General features: G+C 35.1%; 1 protein-coding gene across 2 annotated transcripts in view; it reads left to right on the top strand.

The window, feature by feature from the left end:
- Positions 1-19,985, top strand: part of SKAP2 (src kinase associated phosphoprotein 2) — a 220,453-nt gene extending 200,468 nt beyond the window's left edge. For both annotated transcript variants that reach the window (XM_037836938.1, XM_037836939.1), the window contains 3 exons: positions 2,762-2,874; positions 17,878-17,979; positions 18,403-19,985. In XM_037836938.1, the coding sequence (XP_037692866.1) occupies positions 2,762-2,874; positions 17,878-17,970 (206 nt within the window). In that variant the 3' untranslated portion in view covers positions 17,971-17,979; positions 18,403-19,985. The remainder of the gene's footprint in view (positions 1-2,761; positions 2,875-17,877; positions 17,980-18,402) is intronic.
- Positions 19,986-23,412: the final 3,427 nt, after the last annotated feature.

Here is a 23,412-nt window from a genome sequence, read left to right as displayed (position 1 = left end):
GGATAATTCCTAATTTTTGTGTCTAGATTTCACACCAAGAATTTAAGCCTTGTTTTTTTTGAGGAGGCTAAGGCTAATAAACATGAACCACCAGATTTTCTCCCTAGTTTGATTATTCCTTCTACTTTATTGCTAGTATTGCATATTTAAATAGATAGAGTAGTAAGTTGTATGTACATGTAGCTGTGTGACATAAACAACTTTACCAGAGTTCACATATAGGACAGAAATGAGGTTAGTCTTTGGGTAAGATCATCATCAAGATTATAGAAAGCACAATTGAAAATGCGTTTTTTCCCCCAGCGTTGCCAAATCTCTAGCTCTGTTGCCTCTTTACAGCAGTGAGATTTAATGAAATGCTCATCATGCACATCTAGGGAGGGATGCATCTTGCACACGGTGGGGGTCTCTTCCCCTCATGTACTCCTCTAACGCCCATTAGTGTTAATGGGAGTTACACCAAGCACATCAAGGGGGAGAGGGACCCCAAAGTGATAAGGATTATGTGATAGAAATCACCATATACTTTTCTTTTGCTTCTTCCCTCTTCTCCCTGCCCTCATTGAAAAACTGTTATGAGAAAAAAGGAAAGAGCAGCTGGACAGTTGGGAGACCCACTGGGACATCCTAGCTAAGCGAAAACCTTTCCTCTAGTTTTTAGCCCAAGTTTTGCTTCTTCAGCCTTTTTGGAACAAGTTTAAGGGAATACACAGGAGCCTTGACTGGGGAAACCAGCTCTTTAGATCCTTTTACCTCCTGGCCTGTTGCTGTGGGGGAGGGCCTTGCATGTGAAATGATGTCATCTTCTCTTTGCTCTAATTCCTTGATTTTTAAACTGACACTGACAGACTGCATGGGGCACAACATTTGACCCATTTAGCAGCTGATTTAATCTGACTAGAATGTTTCAACTTCTAAATCCCTATTTGTCTAAATAAGTGGTTTTTAAAAGAAATCAGTCACTTTATTGTTAAGTAATTTTTAAAAAAAAAATTGACAGTGTTTGGAGTGATCTGGCCAGCCGGAGTGCCCTCTAGTGTCTATTTGTAGAATTGACTTTAATATATGCTTTGGGGAAAAATGTAATAAAGGGGGCCACAAGCGTTGTTAGTTCTTGGTTGGATTCCCAGGCTTGTGTACATCCCTGCTGATATCAGTGATGAGTGCTCAAATGCTGGTGTGGAGCAGTCGATAAGGTGTCTGCTTCTCTTTCTCTGTCTCCCCGTCCCCCATCCTTCTTTTCTTCCCTTCTTCGTGCCCTATGCTTCCTTCTCGCTCTCTCTTATTTTTTAACTCTTAGAAAACAAATGAAAATATTTAACAGGGGGATTAGGTTGTGTACTTTAGTCCTTGTTTATTTTCCTAAAAGTATAATTGAAAAGTGCATCCTACTTCCTAAATATTCAGACTTCATGTTATTCAGATTTTCATTTTGCTTTAAAAAAATGTTTTCGGATATTAAAGAGAATTTAAAAATTTTCTAGCAAACTTAACACACTGTGTAAATCTCAAACTGCATAATAAGACAAACACCCTAATGACACGCTAATGTGATTAGTTATGTTGGAATGCCAAGGAGCCTGCTGTTTGAGATCCATATAACAAAACTAAGATGACAACTGTGATCCAGCATGTGTCCCCACAGCTATCCCCTCAGAATTCAAAAATGACATTCCAATGATGGACGTTGTGAGCACGTATATGTTCTGCCTAGTTAGTGAATACATGGGCATCTTATTGATGTTACTTGCATTCTTTTTGCATTAACTCATCAAAACTCAATTATCATGAAATTAAAAGCAGGAAACAGTTCTCATTGTAACAAAAGCATCCAGCATATTTACCTCTGTGTTGTATTTCAGGAGACCCACATTGTATAAGTGACAAAGCATTTATTACCCGGTTTATTGTGGTATTACAGAGCGGAGAGTGCTAAATAATCAATCAGTTAATGGTCTGTATGGCAGTTTGAGCACATCACATCCATTGTGCTTATGCTGTTAGAAGGATGAGCTGATAACTCCAGTATATGTTGCATGTTTATTCAGAGCCTAATGTCCTAAACTGGGACTGACAAAAACATGTTGAAAAATGCAACTTGAGCATTGATAATTTCAAAGTTGCTAAAATATTTTAAAAATAACTTTGAGAGGCTTTGGGTACAAACATCCCGGAAGAAAAAAAGCTATAATTATCCTTCATATTGTGTCTACTTTATCATCTTCCTTTAACCAGCATTTTGTTTTACAAAAGTTTTTTTTTCATTTCATTCCTGAGTTTGATTTATGTTTGCACCTTAGCTCCTTTATTATTATTTTTATGAAGTGTCTCACATTCTGTGAGGTGGTTCTTTCACAGCGTGTTTTGATACCACATCTCATGGATATTGCCCCTTGTGCAGTATGGCAGACTATTTTCTTCAAAGTGTTGCAAATGGGTTTAGGGTAGTTACATAAAATAAGTGGGAGGCAACTTTTAGGTGCTGGTTTGATGAGCATATATCCCAATTATAGCTTTTAGCTGAAAACAAAGAGAGAGAAAGACAAAAAAATTCAAAAGTAGCCTTTTGGAAAATGGCCTTAGTTGGTAGTAAGAACTAGGATTCTTATATGAGAATAATAAAATGTTCTTTGAATAAGGACAGAATTTTTTATACTATTTCCGTTGTTTGGAGTGGTCATTAATTTCTAATTAGTTCATTTTCAAACAAAGGTCCTCTACAGGAAAGCTCTAACTCATGCTTTCTCTTTCTTCTTCCTAGGAGATAAAAGCACTGATTATGCTAATTTTTACCAGGGTTTGTGGGACTGCACAGGATCTCTTTCTGATGAGTTGTCATTTAAACGTGGTGACGTGATTTACATTCTTAGCAAGGTAAGAATACTACCCCAAAATGACAGCTGTAAAGAGAGAAATTAAAAGCCAGATTTTTATGCATTTGGATTTACAATATTGGGGAAAAAGTGCCAACTGGAATTCTTCTAGGTCCTTGTTAACAGTTGGGAGTTCACAATAATTAATTATTTTGTCAAGTGAAATATAATCAAATTTTAAACACAATCAGATAACAGGATTCAACTTAACTGTGTGTTTACCTATCACTTCAGCCTTGGCTCACATCCACCAACTGCCTTCTCCAGAAACAATATACTTATGTGAAAGTTAACATTGTGAGGTATTAGATTATTTATTGTGTTTCTCTTTCCTCTTCCTTTTTATTCTTCTGTGTGCTTATTCTGATTTTGTCTGCCATTTACTACTGGAAACACTGTGTTTATAGAACAAGTTTTTCATCTTTATGTAAATACTGTGGGTGTTCCGACAATTTAAAAGCAATGCTTTTCCATTCAGATAAGTTTAGGTAATTTTTTTAAAAGTTTAACAAGTTGCATTTGTAAACAAAATGGCAAAGTATATTGCTATGAACTTATGTTTTTATATGTATATTTATTTTTTCTTTGTCTCCTTTGCTTAAGATACTGGACTATTCAGAATTTTTCTGTCCTTAGATCTTAAAAGTCAAGTTTCTTATCTTGATTACACTTCTGATGACCTGTGTGAGCTCCCTTAATTTTCATATTTAATTACACCTAGTTTAATAGGAGGATAAAAAAAAAAACCCTCTTTCTACTCTATGAGCCTAGATTTTAGTATAAGTGATATATGGAAACAATTTAAATTAAATATAAGAATGGAAATCATAAGTGTAGGAGTTTAATGTGGTTTCTTGATTGGAGAAATAGTTTGGACTTTTCAGAGAGATAATATGACTTGTTCAATACAGACGAGAAATTGGAAATAAGGTACTTTATTGCATTTAATACTAGATGGTAGGTGCATAAAGTCATAACACAGTGAATCATAGAAAGTTAGAGCTAAGAGTCTTAGCAATGAACATCTCTTCTCAGCTTTACAGATAAAGGAACTTGAGTCCAGAAAGTGCCAGAGCCAGTACTTGAGCCTGACGTTTTGACTCCCAGACCAGTGCTTTCCCCTTTATGTTCTTTTGCTTGTAACTGCTTTCCTTCCTGTCTTGTTTTTTGCCTTGGATTTATTAATTCAAAACTGTCATAAAGTACCTACAATGTGTCAAGGCTCATTCTAGACACCAAGAATCCAAAAGAAATAAGATATAAACATTCATAGAATATTGGGGGACAAGTTATCCAGTAAGCAAATATACCCCACTCTAATGATTGCTACTTGAGGCGCCCAAAGCTAAAGTTTGTCACTTCTTTCTCTCATTCCTCTGTTCATTAATATAGTTTTTTTAGAAGGATGTTTACAGTTGTTGGGAGCTTATGGATAGCCACATCACAACTCTTGGATTAAAGCCTACTACTGAACATTTAGTTGTCCTCAGTTAAGGCAAACAGCTTTTTCAGTTAAGTACTTAATATAGAAATCAAACTGATTAGTTTCAGTTCTTGTCAAGGAACTTTCTTGGAATCATGGAAGTGTTTCCTCAGTTTACTTGGTTCACATTTTCTTTCATCAATTTAGCTTCAATTTTTATGTAAATTTAAAAGGTTGATTAGCTTCCATGTAGAATTTCAGGCTTATAGGGATAAATGCCATATAGCTATTATACTCCTTTTGCAAATAGGAAACTTATAAAGACATGTAGATTTGTTCTTAAAATCTTTTTTATGAATCAGGTTATCTTTCTCACCAAAAGCCTCGTTGAAACACCCATCACCACCAGGATAGTCTGTGAGTCAGTAACATTCCCATTTGCGTGTCCATTTCTACCATTGATGGTTGTCTGGGAAAGTCGTTTTCTGTTAACCTAAAATTAAAAATATAATCATACTTTTCAGCTTCTAGGGGAGATTCCTATTTGCCAAACCTGTTGTTTTGTGGAAATTATAATTTAACTTTTGATGTCTGACCATAGAGCTGAGGTTAGTGGTGTTCCAGCTCTTGGAAAGTATATACTGCCTCAAAATTTCTAAATGTTGTCATTTGAAAGAGGACCAACCAAAAATATTTCTTCTATTTTTCTTTCACAAGGGTTGAAGTTCCAGCATCAACATCATTTCATAAGGGGCCTTCTAGAGGTGTGTGTTTAGCTGGGGCCCAGCACATTATCACCCTTGGCTGAAATGATTAAATTCCCATCCTAGTTGTGGAGCTAGTAGAATGGTACATCCAACAGGATAATCTTGGTGAGGGTAACAAGAAATGACATTTAAGAACAAAGCAGAACCTCCCTTGATGGAATTTGAACAAATTCTGTGCCATTGATAGGTATCTTTGCTGTTGGTTGTGAAGTTTTAGGGTTAGATATGTTTGCAAAGACTCCTTTCCCACCTTGCTTAGGGCATATTCACATAAGAATCTCTGAAGTCTCGGTAATCTTTTATTGGCTTGGCCTTCCAGTTTTATCAAAATGTTGGCAAACAGAGAACATAAATTAATGATATAAATTCATTGAATATATGAATGATGACTGCAATGGTATTGTTATCCTATATTATACCATAATGATACTTAGTGTTATTATAAATTCAGAACTCAAGGCCCTTAGTATAGAAATTGCTAGAGTTGTTACATGCTTAGAAATATGTTTAATCTTTCTCAGAGTTATATTTCGATTTCTTGAGGAAGGAATGAAATTTTACCATTTTAATTTATTTTTTTACACCATCTAGTGGCTCAGAATGAGTGGTGCAGGTAATTGGAGCTAATGTGCATAATCAAAATGGTGTCATAAATTCAACTTTAAATCTAGCTATGGGTTATTACTTTCCTATCTCATGTCGATACAGTGTTTGCATTAATCATAAAAATTTTTGTTCATCATTCTGAATCAAATGTAAAATTGTATACATAAGGAAGAATACATTTTAGAGTGTCTAGCACAATATTTGTAGAGGCAGAAAATGTATACTTTTGTAAAGAAATTAATGGTATGACTTTTCTAATAAATAAAACACTTTAAAAACTTTTAAAGAAATGCAAATTGCCTTTAGTAAGGAACAAATCTTTAATTTGAAATATTAAATTAACACTGGTTTTACTTACTAGAAGGTTGTCAGTTCTGAAAGTATTCTAAAAAAGAACAGTTTAATAGAAGATATATGTTTTTGATATAAATAAAATTTAGACAAATAAATAAAATAGCTTGCATTATAATAGAGTGTTTTAATTTTGTAAATGCAATGGCAGAAAAAGGTTTAACTATTTTAGAGATTAGGCTGTCTTCATTGCAATTCACTATAGAAATAAAGTTTTATTTTTAAATTCAGTATTTTTTCCTGTTTTGCAGGAAAGCGTTGATAGGGTGTTTACTGTGCTCTGTCACCTAGGGGGTGATTTATTTATTTTAGGCCTCTTTCAGAGTTATACAAATCTTATCACTTTTTTTTTTTTAAATGAAAATCAAATGCTGCAATAAAGAAAGACTAGGCTAACTCCCTGCCTTTCCCCCTTCCCTTTTTAACATTTTCCAATTAGCAGCTGTCATATGACCTCTGGCTGAGCTAGTCCCTTCTTCAAAGTGGTGGGCATTTTCTTTTTTAACCTTTGAACCCCACTAATAATAAATCTAAATACTGTGTGCCTAAAAAAGTGAGCCAGTAACTTTTTGCCTATAGTTTTATTCATATAGGGTTGAGTTGTTTTTTATGTATTAAAATGAAACCCATGATATACTTCAGTAGTTCACTGGAGACTTATAAATCACCCCCCCCCCAAAAAAAAAATAGAGAAGGGGCACTTATTTACAGGGATGGATGAAATTTGGAATTTGTGATTTTAATGATTGCTGCATTGTTAGTGAATTAACAGAGTTTGGTTTCAGATTCATTTGATAGGAAAAAAAAATCATATTTGAGGTAGAAAATCTTTTAAATCTTTTTTTTAAAGGAATCAAGTTGTTTAAAACCAGGCTAAATTATTTTACTAGTTTGCATTTCAGTTCTTATCACTTAAAACATATACATGATTCTGTTTTCCTAGAACCATGTTTGTGAGATTTTATAATTTAAATAGCAGGATCTAGATTATGTAGCAATAGGCATATTACTGGGGCATAGCCTGCATACCTCTTTGGTTATGTTGTTCTGTGCTGCTGTTCTGGATTTACATACTCTATTTGTTTCTCTTGCAATCTGTGCTCATTGTTAAATTGCTATTTGCATTCTTAGCCTTACTTTTTTTTTTTTTTTTTTAAATCTTCATTTTATTGAGATATATTCATATACCACGCAGTCATACAAAACAAATCGTACTTTCGATTGTTCACAGTACCATTACATAGCTGTACATTCATCACCCAAATCAATCCCTGACACCTTCATTAGCACACACACAAGAATAACAAGAATAATAATTAGAGTGAAAAAGAGCAATTGAAGTAAAAAAGAACACTGGGTACCTTTGTCTGTTTGTTTCCTTCCCCTATTTTTCTACTCATCCATCCATAAACTAGACAAAGTGGAGTGTGGTCCTTATGGCTTTCCCAATCCCCTTGTCACCCCTCATAAGCTACATTATTATACAACTGTCTTCGAGATTCATGGGTTCTGGGTTGTAGTTTGATAGTTTCAGGTATCCACCACCAGCTACCCCAATTCTTTAGAACCTAAAAAGGGTTTTCTAAAGTGTGCGTAAGAGTGCCCACCAGAGTGACCTCTCGGCTCCTTTTGGATTCTCTCTGCCACTGAAGCTTATTTCATTTCCTTTCACATCCCCCTTTTGGTCAAGAAGATGTTCTCCGTCCCACGATGCCAGGTCTACATTCCTCCCTGGGAGTCATATTCCACGTTGCCAGGGAGATTCACTCTCCTGGGTGTCTGATCCCACGTAGGGGGGAAGGCAGTGATTTCACCTTTCAAGTTGGCTTAGCTAGAGAGACAGGGCCACATCTGAGCAACAAAGATTAGCCTTACTTTTAAAGCAATAAATTATTTTTTGAGACTTAATGAAGGGAGCTATGCTTCAACAGGAAGGCAGAATATTACTATGTTTGTTATTAACAGAAATATAAGATGAGAATCAAGAATCCTGGAATATCTAATCTAGTCTAGGGCACATATAACTTCAAGTTTCCAGCTTTTTAAGAATTTTTTTTTTAAGAAAAGAACATGATTGATTACAAAACGTAGGTTCAGACAGTGTTCACTAATATACGATAAAGGGACATTTTAAAATGTGTATTGGCTGGGGTTCCAACCAGTGCCTCCCTCTATATCTGTTCAGTTGACTTTTTCCAGTGATTGGTGAATTGTGACTGTCATTGACCATTTGTTTCTCATTGTGAGAATGCAAAGGTTTGGTTGCTAGAGCCTCTGGCTTCAAACATTTCAGAAAAAAAATGATATAAAATGAAAGTCTTGCTGAGCTCTACTGGCAGAAGGAAATACCAAGTTACTTTTTGGCTATTTTAGTTTTTTATTTGTGGCCATCTGAACTAGTGGACCACAAATAGCATGACCAACTGCTGAAGAGTAAGTAGGACATCTCAATGTAGGGCATAAATTGTTGAAACTGAACTAGTTCTTTAAAGAGTTTATTTTATAGCCTTTTGGGAAGGAGAGGGGTATTGTTTTTCTGATTGCAGTTGTTTGGGCTTGGTTGCATTTTGTGTGTATGTTCTCACCATGGGCTGTGGTGGGCCAGTATAGAGAAGCATTGACTAGACAGACTTACTCCTCAGTACCTGCCCTCTCCCAGGTAGGGATAGGGGTTATGGACACAGCACCTTGTCAGAAGCTTCCAGTCATGGGACTCCTCTTGTTGTCTGTTTTCAAAATAACAAGTTCAGGTACTTCCCTATTTTCTCTTATAAAAAATGGAGGAAGCATACCAGAAAAATGGTGACAGATAAAAGGGGGAAGGTGCTTATAGGAGGCAGGCTGGCAGGGTCAGCCCCTGCAATGGCTGTCGAGGTAGACGAGAAGCCAGAAGGCAGTCTCAGGGAGGCCAGCCAGGCCGAGGGGGCTGTGGAAGGGGCTGCTCTAGGAAGGAGCCTGCTTCAGGGGCTACATGCATGGAATAATCACGGGTTTGCCAGGAGCAAAACAAAACAAGAAAAAACTTAAGGGAAAGCACTAAGTTCATTATTTTTTTTTTAAACCTAAATTGACCAATCCACGATCTGTCATGTCCTCTTGCTCTCCCCAAAGCCAGAAACTCCTTCAATGGATATATACAGTTTCACTCTTTTAAGATGTCTCCCTCCTCTGTTTGCTTCCATCCCTACTCATCCTTTTAAAACTGGAGGAAGATATTCCAGGGAAATTATTGGGCATGAGATAGGGGAAAGAGAGACAGAGAGGGAGGGAAGGAGGGAGGGAGGGAGGGGGAGAGAGAGAGAGAGAGAGAGAGAGAGAGAGAGAGAGAGAGAGAGAGAGAGAGAGAGAGAGAGAGAGAGAGAGAGAGAGAGAGAGAGGGACTACTGACTAAGAAAAGTTTTAGAGTAAATATTTAATAAATTACAGATAGCACTGAATTTTCAGCTATCAAAGAACAAACTGGTAAAATTCTAAGAAGTGAAAATGTAATGTTCCTCAAAAACATGTTCTCATTGAAAGACAGGTTCCCTTTGGAAAAGTAGAGTAAGAGAATCGTTCATAATAATCAGATTGCCTCATGGTGCCTTCCAAAGTACTCTGTTTTTTTTTTTGATGCCCTGTATTTTGCTACACCAGTTAGTGGGAAGGTCGAGGGAGGGAATGAAAATGCATTTATTGAGCATCTGCAGTGCCCTTTTCTGGGCACTTTATGTGCTTTCACTCATTTAATTCATAATATAACCCTGTGTAGTAGATTGTATAATTTTGCAGATGAAGAAACTGATGCTCAGTAAGGTTGATATGTAAATTGCCTAAGGATACCCATCTAGTAAGTGACTTCACCTGGAATCAGCACAAGTCTGACCTTAAAGCCTTTTCTCTTTCTGCTTTGCTACAATTAAGTGAGCCTAGCTAGGACTTTAACTTTTTTTCTCAATCAGAAGTTAATTTTAATTGTCACATCCAAGTTCTAAACAACAGCGAGCCATGTTATTGACAGTATCTTCTACATAATTAAATCTTTTATAGATGGTCAAATTATTTCATTTTTTTCAATCAGTCCACAAATATGGGATAAACACGTATGCAAAATGCTATTCTGAGCAAGATGCAGAAGCCACAAACTTGGTTTCTTTCCGTCAAGGATATTGCACTGGAGTGTAGAGAAGATCAATCCGTAAAATACAAAATAGCAATACAGCACATAGGCTTTAAGTGTTATGGAGTTGGAGAAGCTCAGAACAGAGGGAGATGAGGAAGGCCTGGAGTAATTAGAACTTGAACAAGAGCTTTAAAGTGTGGATGAAAGTTATTCATTCAGCAAATATTTAAATGCTTGCTTTCTGTGTCTTGTTGGACACAAAATCTGGAAGAATGGCTATACGATGGAAAGGGGAGCATAGAGCCAGTACATGATCAGTCACTCAAGATCACTTCTCTTTCCTCATCTTAGAGAGTGATAGGCAGCCAGAGAAACACTGTGGGAAACCAAACCAACCTTAATGGTTCCAACCTACCTTCTCTACCTCATCATATTCCCTTTTCCCTATATCATCCTCCCCTACTTTTGTGTTAACCACACTCTCAACTGCTTGTTCTGCCTGAACACAGCACATTCTTTTATCTCCTCAGGCCTTTGCACATACTATTTATTATTCCCTGTGCCTGAAATGCGCTTTTTGATAACTGTATTTGGAGACTGAGCCCAACTGTCATGCTCTATGTAAAAGCAGTTGCTTCTCTAACTGCTTCTACAAATTGCTTCTCCCTCATCTAACATGCAAGATTATGATTGTTTGCTTGTCTCTCTTTCTAAACCCTGAACTACATAAGATAGATAATGTGTATTAAGTATGTTTGCAGCCCCCAATTAATGCCTAACATTATGGCAGATAGATGTTTAATATATGTTTACCAAAATATAGTTAAAAATAGGAAATAATTCTGCACCTCTTAAAATAACTCAGAATGACAGAATCAAAGAATTAGGGAAACCTAAGTGCCAGCCCTTCACTTTATAGGTGAAGAAACAGAGGCTCAACATGATTGGGGAAAAAAATATAAAAAGCCAGAGGAAAAAAAGGAAAAAAGGACTACCCTTGTGGAGACCTTAAATTGTTTCTGCAGTTGAGCTTTGGACTTGATCCCAAGCTTCTTGGCATTAAAGCTAAAAAAAAAAAAAAAAAAAAAAAGAGTGAGAGAGAGAATTTCTTTTAATCATATAGGAGGAATCCTGGCTTTTCTGAGAATTGGCTACTAAAAGAAATTTCACGTGAGTTTCTATAATCTGCACTATCTGGCCTTAACAAGTTTTTATAATAAGTACAACAGTGACAGGTAATAGCCTCATCAAACTGATTTTATAGTAAATACAACAATGGATTTCATAAAGGCAATTCTGTGAAGATCCAAATGTATCATAATGAGAATTATCAAATTATATTAAGTGTGTAACTGGGTTATGGTGAAACTTTAACTGTATAAATCTAAACAACTTAAAAAAAAAATCCCTAAAGAACTTGGGGATTGCCCAAGGTCGCATTAGCAACAGAACTGGGATGAGACTTTGGATCTGCTGAGAACCTAATCACAAGAATAAAAAAAGGAGCTGAAAAACCAGCAGAGTTTCCATGAAACCCACCACACTGTTTCTGCCTTTGCAGGGTTCTGTCTTAACCTCTTCAGTACTTAGAAATAAATTCATCTGAACCCACTGCTTCTAAGAACTGGGATTATTTAGTGCCGGGTCTGTAGGAATCAGATACCTTTCTTTCTGCAGGTGGGATTTAAGCTCTTTAGACAGAGCATTCTATATAGTGCCTTGGAAAATGTGGTGGGCAACAGCCTACCACGAATAAGAGCAACGCATTTCAGATTGTACAGCTAAATTCACATGTGTAGCATGCTTCAGAACAAATGTTTGTTTAGTCATTACTAAAATTCTTCAAGTATGTCTAATGTCATACACAAAGGAAAAGATACTGCTATTGCAAATTACATTTCTTAAGAAAATCCTTAGGCTATTCAATTAATGCATCATCCAAAGTGAAGATAGAGTATATTCCATCATCCAGTACATACTTATTGAATACCTTTTACATATCCTGCCATGTGGAACACACAGATTAAGTATAAGCCATTCCCCTGAGCTCAGTGAGCTTGCGCTTTGTTTTAGTTAAAAGGACAAAACTAATATATGTAAAAACCACTGAGGAATAAATGCTGAAGTGTAGAACCAGCTTGAAATGAGAGATGTAAATATCGACTAGATAATCCTGAGAAAAATTTATGACAACTGAACAACGTGACCAGGTCTGATTCATGGATAGGTTCTGGGTGAGGGAGAAGAGACTTTCCTTGAGGAAGGAGGACGTGTACAGAGGTAGGAATGAGTATGGTGTGGAAGGTTGGATTGTGCGGACCATAGCAGTGAGAGAAAGAATGTTACTAGCAGGTGGGGACAAGCAAGTAGAGGAGTTTGCACTTGATGCCACGGAGAACTGTTATGAGTTACCGAGCTGCAAGGTCAAGTGGTGTAAGCAGTTTCTGGGAAGAACAGGGAGGCAGAGTTGATGATACAATAATCCAGAGTGAGGAGCTGAAGGCTTGACCACAGTGATGACAGTTGGAATGGAAAGGAGTGGGTGAACCTGGGTTGGTAGGGTGAAATATACCAAATGCCAAGGCCACCCTAAAGTGGTGTGATTTGATCTTTCTTTGTCTAGCAGTATCTACCAAACCTCAGTCTGAATATCTGTTTTTATTGTATGGTATTGTAAATGTTGACCCTGGGATATAAACCAAACTTTATTTTAAGAGTTAAATTCTTATCAGCTTCCTTACTTGTCCTTTGTCTCTCTTGCTTTAAAAATGGAGTGCACACTCCCCTTTGTCTAGTTTATGGATGGATGAGTAGAAAAATAGGGAAGGAAACAGACAAAGGTACCCAGTGTTCTTTTTTACTTTAATTGCTCTTTTTCACTTTAATTATTATTCTTGTTATTTTTGTGTGTGTGCTAATGAAGGTGTCAGGGATTGGTTTAGGTGATGAATGTACAACTATGTAATGGTACTGTGAACAATCAAATGTACGATTTGTTTTGTATGACTGTGTGGTATGTGAATATATCTCAATAAAATGATTCAAAAAAAAAAAAAAAAAAAAGGAGTGTACAGTACCAGAAGCAAAAATAGTAATTCTTTGAATTAGAGTAAATCAAAGTCACACCTGCCAGCAAATTATAACGTAACAAAGTTGCCTTCCAAAAGCCACCGCCAAGCTTAGTGTCTTCAAGTAGGTTCCTCACTGGTGGTGCTCAGACATCATAGAGGACCTTCAAGATTGTTAGTGTCAGTCTCTTCATTTAACAGATTAGGAAACTAAGATGCAAGCAGTTACTGTGTAGATAGTAATAGTAAAACACTAGAGTAATCAAGTTTCTGTTGTGCATTTTAAGAGAACCCTATGAAAGAATGGATGTTTGGGAAATAAAGAGTCTTATAAATTTTCTTTTTGGTGATAATAATGAAAAGGAAGAGGCTAAAGTGGTAGCCTTGAAGAAAGTATTCATGTATTTTAAATAGTTGTCTAGTTTTTATACTACTTAAGTGTTTATGAATAATTTGAAAAAATGAAAATATCACAGAAATAATTGGAAAACCATGATAAAGGCTCCCAGGTCTTAAGTTCAGTGTATTTTATATTTTGTGAATTAAAGTACCTTCATTTCCTCCGAAAGGCTAGTATATTTTGGAGCACAGATATGTTTGGAAAAAGGACACATAGTCTTTTAACCTTTCTAACACCTGTTGCTTTCAGACAGAGTGGTAACTAATTTCCAAAAGGGCTAGTGCATAAAAAAATCTTACTAGTGTTTCAGTGTTCTAAGGCAGCAGCTTTTACCATATGGTTTGCAGAAAGTGGATTAACATACTCAAGAAATGAGAATCATGGTGATGAAAAGGATTTAAGTAAATATTGGGACCTATTTAAGTGTAAAATAATACACCAGCAGAGAGAGATTTAGTTAATGAATAAACATGGACATATGTTTACTATTGTGTTGGACACTTCTCTATTTCCCTTTATCAAAACGAGTCCTTTTTTCCTGCCTTATTGCACAATCTTATAGTGATAAACTCACTTTAATTTGTTGTGTAATAAATATTAATTGAGGCCTAAATTTTTAACTACCAAATAAAACAAGTAAAAACTGGTTTAATGATATGAAAATTGAAAACACGGTAGTTAGATTACAAGCATCCAGTGCTGCCTTATGATTATTTTCTCAGATTACTGGGCAAGTTTGACTTTTTTGTTTCTTTGACTGCCACATTACATTTTGCCTTGAAGCCATCCATTTTGCAGATATTGAATTTCTTTTGAGCACTATTTTTTTACAGCAAGCATCAGTACACCTCTGAATCTTGATAGCATTACTACAAGAGGAGAAAGAGGCTTTGTGTTAGTAATTACCTAACATTGTCAGAAGCTGACTGCAGGCCTCTTTCTAGTGATAACAGAATAACCGCATAATGTAGCTTTATAGCACATGATTAATAGAAAATAATTACATGTCCTACAAAGGGATGCAATATTTCTTATAAATTGACTAGAATGGTTTCCTGTAGATTAAAGGACTCTTCATTATTTTATCAGTCCTCCTGAAGTACAGTCACTTGCCTATGTTAGCATTTCAGTTGATGTTAAGAGCTGAATAGAGTGAAAGATACCAGATGGCAGACCTTCTTCTACCTGAGATCTCGTGTGCAATAAAGATGACACGATGCTTCCTAACCTTTAAAAGATTTAGGTAGCAGACTGGTGTGGTTTGTCCCTTTATTTTTTGTTTATTAATCATATAAGGCTTGAGGTTGTTTTTTTTTCCCTTAAATGAGCCACCTGCGACTTTATAGAGCAGCACTGTGATTAGTATGTGGACCACAAGACAACATTGTATGGATTGCATGATTTTCCACTCTAAGTAATATATCATTCATAATTACATTTGTTTGGGGTGGCAAAGAGGGAAGGCAAAGAAAGGCAGATTTTTCTTCTTCAGAAGGAAACCTTGTATGATATTGAATCTTCAGGCCGAAGTTTAGAATACTATACCCCAAGAAGCATTTTCATTCCAATTTATAGGCTACAAATGGTTTAATTGGGATTCATGTTGCTCAGGAGGCTCATACAGAGGATGTAACGATAAAAGTAAAAGCTCCTGTGTTTGCGGTCTTGTCGACACACTCTAATGGCTGCAGTGTAAATCCATAAATTTGCCTACTAGATTTTTACCTCACTGTATTTTATCTTATCTCTTAATTCCACACAGGAGTATTATTTGGAATTCTTTACAAATGTAAAGCAATAAACCTTCTGGCTTTTATTTATACTTTTTTCTGATCTAAATCTGTGATATTCTAGAGTACTTTCACTAGATGTGTATTTCATATTATTTTAAATTAATTAAGCGAGGCATTTAAGGTTATTTTATTCCACAACTTTTTTTCCTATAATGTTACTTTTAAGGGGTTTGTTTACAGCTTTAGAATAGGCTCCTCCCTGCTGTTTACTACTTTAAACTTTCCATTTAATGACTCTTACCTGTCTGCCATAGTGCAGAATTCTCTCAAGTGTGAAGTATGTTGTTGATCCTTTGTTGAAGTGATTTATTGGAAATAGATTTCTTAAATTTGGATTGCGCAAGCTTTTTGAGAGCGATATTGTGCCCTGATTGATGGTACAAATTATAACCAAAGCAGAATATTATAAAATAATATGAACTTTCTGGTTTTGAAAATTTGAATCTAAACATTGAAACCCAGATTGAGGGCCTTTCTCTGGAAGAAGGCTTGGGTCTAATATGGCCTTTAACTGAATGTTTTCCAGGTCTGCCATTTGGGAGGCTAGTTCCTTTACTCCTTCAAAATAATTAATTAAAGAAATCTTAGACTGACATTAGTAGGAGCTTTCATGCTTGGACTTGCTCTGTTAACTGTCCATTTTGAAATCTTACAATGTAGTCCTTTGGCTCCTGGAAGGTTAACTACATTTGTTTTGTTAAGCATTAGGCTCTAATTGTATTCATTGTCTTAAAAATTGAAGAGGGCAGTTTTATTAGGTACCTATTAGGATGTAATGGTTGCTAATCATGGCTTTCAGTAAGTTGGTATTTTCCTCAGATAAATATGTCCTACATAGATTATAGTCATCATCATTGTGTTCCGGGCACCAGAGTATTTTGTTGCTTACTTAGTTTTGTCCATTAAAGTATCAGTGAACTTTTAAGTTTATAATTTTGGGTCTACTTCTTCATAAGCCGGAACTCACAGCTGTGCCCTCATTAGAATAAGAAGCATAGGATTATTCGTTTTCCCCCTTTTTCCTCCACCTCATTTTTCTAGGAAACCTAATTCTGATGCTGCCTACTGTTTAAAAAAAAAAAAAAAAAAGCACCTGTAGATTTTTATCTCTAATCTCTTGGTAGACTACATATCTGTATCTATATCTGTATGTATGTATGTATCTATCTATCTCTCTATATATACACACACTAATGCTGCTACATTTGTTTTGAAGAACTGTATAATTTTTCTCTCTGGTCAATAGCATACTAATCAATACAAATGCTAGGTCTGAACTAGTATTAACATTCCCTCCCCACATATAACTCGATATGCATATGCACATTTATCTGTGACTCAGATGTTGGAAAATCATAACCTATTGAATTACTTTTGGGATTGATTTTAAAAATTTATCTTATATGAAAAATTAAATTTGGGTTCTACAGTGCTTTTGCAGAGTATTGCTTTTGGAAGATATTACTCTTGAAACTTGTAATTCATTTTACTTTGTTTGTATCTCACTAAACATAAATAAATTTAAGATAAAAATACATTAGTCAATCTGGCAGATACATGAGACTGGCCTGTGCCTAAAGCAGCAGTGTATCTGTCAATAGAGGAAAAAGGGGGAGAAAAGGAGGTGCAGGTTTATCTCACATTGCAGAGTAAATGCAGAAGCGACTCATCAATCACTTTTTGTCCAGCTAGATTAATATTTTGCCTTTATAATGTAAGATACTTTTATTTCCTATTGATCTTCCACTGTAAGGGTGAATCTAATGCCACCTCTAAAATCCTTCTACCCATCCTTTATCTAAGGTAGTTTATGATCAATAAAAGGGACAGTGAATGCAATAAATGCCTTAGGAAAGCTTTTTTAAAGGAGCCCTTTTATGAATTATTTGTAAAGCAAAATTTTGGTGGTATTATTAGTATTTCCTTATTCTCTAATTTATCTGTTAAGAATGTGTATGCTTATTTATTAGTTTTTTCTTAAGAGGCATGCCTATATATGCTAAATTATTTTAGGCAATATGAGCTTAACTAGAAATTAGATAGTTTCTTGTGAAAAAATAATCTTATCCTTGCTAGATTATAAGCTTCTTGAAGGGAAATAATGTCTTAAGGATCCTTGCTTTGACTTTCTAAAAAAGTGCCCCTAAACTTTGTGGGGAGAGAGAGACACACAGAGAAAGACCAAGAGAAAGAGAAGGGAAAGGGACCCAGACACCAATTTCCTTAGGTGGTTTCATTTTCTAGGTCCTTATCTTAAGTGACTGTTCCTGTGTTCTACACCGAGTAATAAACAGGCTTTGTCTTATAGGTTAATTTAAATCTTTGCCCTAACAGCATTTTTGAAGTGTCCAGAAACAAAAAGGATTACAATGTTTCAATTTTCAGTACAAGCTCTTGTGACTTTATAAGAAATAACATTTTTAAGAAGTTGTATACAAATGGCATTTTACTTACACCAGTCTAAAGGTTAATATTGCATATTGTTTTCAATTAGGAATACAATAGATATGGCTGGTGGGTAGGAGAAATGAAGGGAGCCATTGGCTTGGTGCCTAAAGCCTACATAATGGAGATGTATGATATTTGAGAGTCCTGGGTAAGTACATTTTAATCCAATATTCTGTAAGAGCTCATATGTTCTCTTGTTTTCTGCATTCTGAGTCTTTGCCTTTTTAAAAGTCTTTGTAGTTTTCTGTTAACACAAGGATTGTGCCCCCACATCTTTTTGGTTTTGTTTTATCCAGTTTAATTTTAAAAATAACTTCATGGAATTTACTTTGGAAATGAATAGATTATTTAAAGAAAGTCCCTTTTATAAAAGCCAGCTGTTTTTTCAAACCTTTTCCTCTTTAGTAAAATACCATTTTTTTTTTGGCCTTTCTGAGAAGCTGACTTGACAAAATGTTGAGTAAACAGTCATTTGTCCTTGGTTAAAAATGTGATTTTTTTTCTAAGCAGGAAAAAATCCACATTTAGACTGAAGAAAAATTAAAATGCAACTTTCCTTTTCTATTTGCAGAAAAGAGAGATTCCTCTGCTAGTCAACAAATGCTTTGGATTTAGAAGCATCATGAAAGCGTGAATGGCACTGCATAACCTTTCTTTGTTTTGTTGAGCATCGTTTGTCTTTATTTTATGCAGTCATTCATTATACTATTCCTCTGATGTGAAATTAAATGAAGGGCATTAATGTAAATTAGATGCAAGCAGTAAAGTTATACCTGTTGCTGTTTTACAAAGAAATAATAGTAGTTTTTCTCCATCTGATTTGTGTGAAGAATTCAGCACTATTTTATAAACCACATAGTCACTGCTACTTCCAGTGTGAGTTATAATTTCTCTTAATTATTGGGTGTTAATTTCTTTAGAATGTAATTTATAATTTCATAGAAATTTTAATAGAATATATCATGCAAGTTTTTGGTGGATGCTATCTACAGAATGCGGCTTTGTTAAAGCTTTATAGATCTTAAGTATTTATTTTTCACACAATAGTGACATGGTTCATGAAAGGATTTTTGCTGATTGGCAAATTCACTTCATATAAAAGAAAGAAAGAAGAAATGATAAAATTGAAAATGGCAGTGTGCTGTCCCTTCTACAACACATGTACAAACCAGAAATATGGTTTTGCCAAATACTTTATAATAATAGATATCTTGATTAGGTGATGAGCTTGCCAACACTCTGTATCATAGTTTTGTTTGAATTTAATAAAATCAGAAATTCATAAGGATCACCATTCTGCCACTAATATAATGGTATAAAGAATCTCATTGTTTTTTCAAAGTAAGAAGGCATAACCAAACACCCTTTTATCCTGCCTTATTACTGCTATGCTATTAAAGTCCCACCACAAAATAGTAGAATTCCAGATCAGATGTCTTCTCTACCCTCCTTGGAGAACTGAGGAGAAAAGCAAGGCTCGGAGAGTGAGTGTAGAGGTCATGGTAACATGTACCAACAGGTGCATGGAAGGGTAACGTTAGCCTCATATCTGAATTATTTGAGTTATATGCTGTTGAATCATGTGATTATCTTTTCATGTATATTTGAAATCAAAGATATTTGAAATGCTTATGAGGCACTAATATGGCCTTAATATATACATCAAAATGCATTGCTGATTTAGATAATTACTTGGTGTGGATATAATCTTCTGATAACAGATCATTAAGGAATAGGTACTGTCTTTGTTGAACTTTTCAGATCTTTGCTTTAGATAAACATTCTGACCAGTAACCATGCAAATGGGTAGATAATATTTAAAAACCTTCAATATTTATGTAACACTTTACCAGACATATTTCAGAGTATATTTTACCATTATTCCCTCAATACCATGATCATCTAATATCAAATGTTAAGAAAAAAAAACCTTAATTTTAGTAATACTGTGTAAACTACAGTTTATATAAATAGACATTGTCAGGTTAAAACTTTCAGAAATTACATTTGTGCATTAATTTGCCTTTTCCTAATACAATGCCATTGAAATAGATTGGAATCATGTTGGCAAAAGTTAAAACAACTGCACACTCCCCTTTGTCCAGTGTATGGATGGATGAGTAGAAAAACAAGGGCAAAAAAAAAAAGAAAAAAGCACCCAGTGATCTTTTTTACTTTAATTGTTCTTTTTCACTTTAATTTTTATTCTTATTACTTTTGTGTGTGTGGTAATGAAAATGTTCAAAAATTAATTTTGTTGATGGAAGCACAACTATGTGGTGGTACTGTGAACAATTGATTGTACACTTTGTGTGACTGTATGGCATGTGAATATATCTCAATAAAATTGAATTATTAAAAAAAAAGTTAAACAACTGGAGGTGAACTTAGCAGACTGATTTTCAAAGTCTGAGTGGTTGAAAAGCAAAAGCAGAAAACAGAGCCTTGCCTGTGGATACAAGCTTCATGCTTCTGGTTTAAGTGAAGTTTTTAATACTAGGCCAGTAGATGGCAGCAGTCTTTCATTGCAAGCAAAACTGTTTAGCTACCCTCCCCCATTCAGGCACAAACTCGCACAGAATGTAAAACATTTAGAAGATTCCTGCCCTTTTTTTGCAGTTAATCCAGGAGAGGGAGTCCTTCGCCAACTGATGACCAACAATTCCAAGCCAGCCAGTCTCTCTTTGAACGGTGACAATACAGAAATAAAGTGTTACTTTGGTCTGGAGCTCCTCTTGCCTTTGTTCTTATTTTTTAAACTTGAATATAGGTAGGAGGTATAAGTCAGGAAACAAAAGATATAAAATTGGAGTAATAGAAAGAGTAATCAGTTTAAATTCATGACTACTTTGTATTCGCTTGATGAAATAATTTGTGTACTACCAGGGAGAAAGTTTCCTTTACACCCTTGACAATATATCACACTCTTCAAGATCGTAATAATATCATTAATGTGAATTTAAACAACATGGCTTGTTAGAAAATATGCTAATTGCTATGTTCTCATTATGTTTGTTTAGCTTTTATTTGTTTTTCTATGAACAGTTAGAGAGCTAATTTTTTTCAAAGGTGATTGTAAGTCATATTTTATATAGCATTTTGCTTGATTATTTGCTCTGTACTGAATTTGTACTCCATTGCCATTAGATCTTACAATAATGTTCCACTCTGCAAGTTTTTAAGGTTCAAATAAAGTTTAATTGTTTGCAAACTGTTATGATGCTAATAATTCAACAGCCTGCTGTGTTACTAATGAAATTACTTTGTTATGATTAATTTGGAAAATAGTGTGTTGATTGTAGTAATTAAGCACAACAAGGTGAAGTAAATGATTCTAATGCCATTTGGCCTCCAAACTGAATGAAGAAATGAAATAGGGCTGTCATCTGAATTTATTCAAAGAAGTAAGGATAATACAAATGACTTTCATTGCTATAGGGTTTAGACTTAACCACCGCTCACTCCATTATATTTTTGCCTCTGCTACATCTGACACTTGCTTTTATGAAAAATAATGTTGTTTGGTCCAGCAATTGTTTTGAATACTTTATTTAATTTTAAACTGATTATTTTTACCTTGTCCAAATTTAATTAGAGACAATTGCAAAAAGAAATTTATAAAGTATTGTACAAATCACTTCTCAACCATCTGTAGATTAAATCTATACATACAGGGTACTTTTGCTATCGGTGTACAAACACTGAAGGTAGCCTTTCACAAAGAAATCATGTAATTTTGTGAGTATCTCATCAAAGCAAAATGCTTCAAATCAGTTGTTTTTAAAACGTCTGCAGTCAAGGCTCCTTCATAGTTCTGAGGATTTCTGCTTTTTGTGTAATTTCTCCAACCTATTGCTATTCACTTCATAGAGTCTAGTACCATCCAGGATTATGATAAAAAACAGAACAGATCCAGATTTGCAGTTCAGTCACTGTGAGAACACAGACCCTGATATACATGTAGTTTAAAAGCTCGAACTTCATCAATGAGACTGAGTGAAGCATTGTGAGAATTTTTAAATTGAATAAAGTATTTCTGAGTTTCAGATAAATCAATTGTTTTTATATGAGTTGTTGGGTGGAATTATAGACACAGACCTTATAAAGATCACTTTTACTGCTTTTGAGTTCTATAGATTCAAGAACATTGAAAAGCAATCCACGTGGTAAAGAGGGAGGTGATAGGGATGAAATATGATTAAACTATAGAAAACACAGCTTCTCTCAGGTTGAAGGAATATAATTAATATATGCAACATAGAACCACATGTTAAACATGGCCTAGTTTGTCAGTAAAATCCTGAGTATTCCAAAATACAGAGACACAAGTAAGTGGAATATTATTTAAGTCTCTTTTTGTGAGTTTAATCTAGACTCACATGCTTGCTTTAAACAGTTGGTCATGTGGATTGGAAACAAGGGATTTTCTAGACATCCTCAGCTTTAGCCAACACTATCATCCACTGCATTATAGATGAGTTCTTCCAGAGTATCTTTTGGAACCCCTGATAGTATAACATTTTGCTTTGATGAGATACTCACAAAATTATATGATTGCAGTAACAGAATGATATTTCATTATTGCTATGTTTGTGGGGGCTTTGTATTTTGTCTTAACCAGTAGAATCTGTGCATTACTTGAACACAAACATGATTTACTGCTAGCATGGTACAGAGTAAATGGTGGCTATCCAGTAGATATTTGTTAATGAACTGATTTGGCACCTCCATAATATCTCAAGACTTGAGACTTACGAAGAAAAGAGCCTGATTTCTGTGCCTAGTAGAGAAAATGCCCTTATCCAGTTAGTACATTGGCTTTCTGCTTGAGAATGTTCTCTTAGTCAGAAAATCAGTCCTTCTTAACTGAATCTTTAAGAGTAGTCTCATTGTCCCTATAATTCCATCAACAAGTGGATAGGATTTAATTGTTAGTAACAGGATTGAATGAGATTGTGAACAAGAAGAAAGTTGGGTTATGACAGATAATCTTTAAAATGTTTCCTCTCTTTCCATGTGTTCAGTACTATGACTCTTGCAAAGAAGGCACCCGAGGCTCAGGCAGTGTGGGCGCTGTGATATAGTTTCACTTTCTAGTACATCCCAAATCACTGCTGTCCTGCATTCCATTTGAGCAGTATCAGAACAGCCTCTCCTTCTGCCTTCTGGTCTTGGAAGTATTCTAGCTATCACCTTGGATGGATGAAAAAGGAATTTCTGAAAGTTGGAAGTTTTACAATTGTTGCCAAATCCAACTATAATTCAATTTTTGTCTGCTTTTTTTTTTTTTAACTTTTACTTCCTATTTCTTTAAAATTGTATGATCATGTTAACCCGAGTGCTTTGAGTTCCCAAGATAAAAGGAACCATAAATGCAGAAAGTAGCCTTAGTCATACAATTGCTTGGCTTAGGTCTGGAATGTTGGGAAAAGGGCTGAAAGTTGAGCAAGTCAAAAAACTTCTGAATATGTGCAAAGGTGTGAAAATAGAAATTGCCCCAAAAGTCCATCTCTTACATGCTTTTCTTAACTTTGGAACTTTGGAAGGTGTTTCCCTAGGTTTCTTTCCCCTCCGTCTTCAC

This window comes from Choloepus didactylus, chromosome 5 (assembly GCF_015220235.1).
Source record: "Choloepus didactylus isolate mChoDid1 chromosome 5, mChoDid1.pri, whole genome shotgun sequence".
Classification (NCBI taxonomy): domain Eukaryota; kingdom Metazoa; phylum Chordata; class Mammalia; order Pilosa; family Megalonychidae; genus Choloepus; species Choloepus didactylus.
Note: the sequence above shows the minus strand (reverse complement) of the source record. Positions and strands in the feature narration are given on the sequence as shown.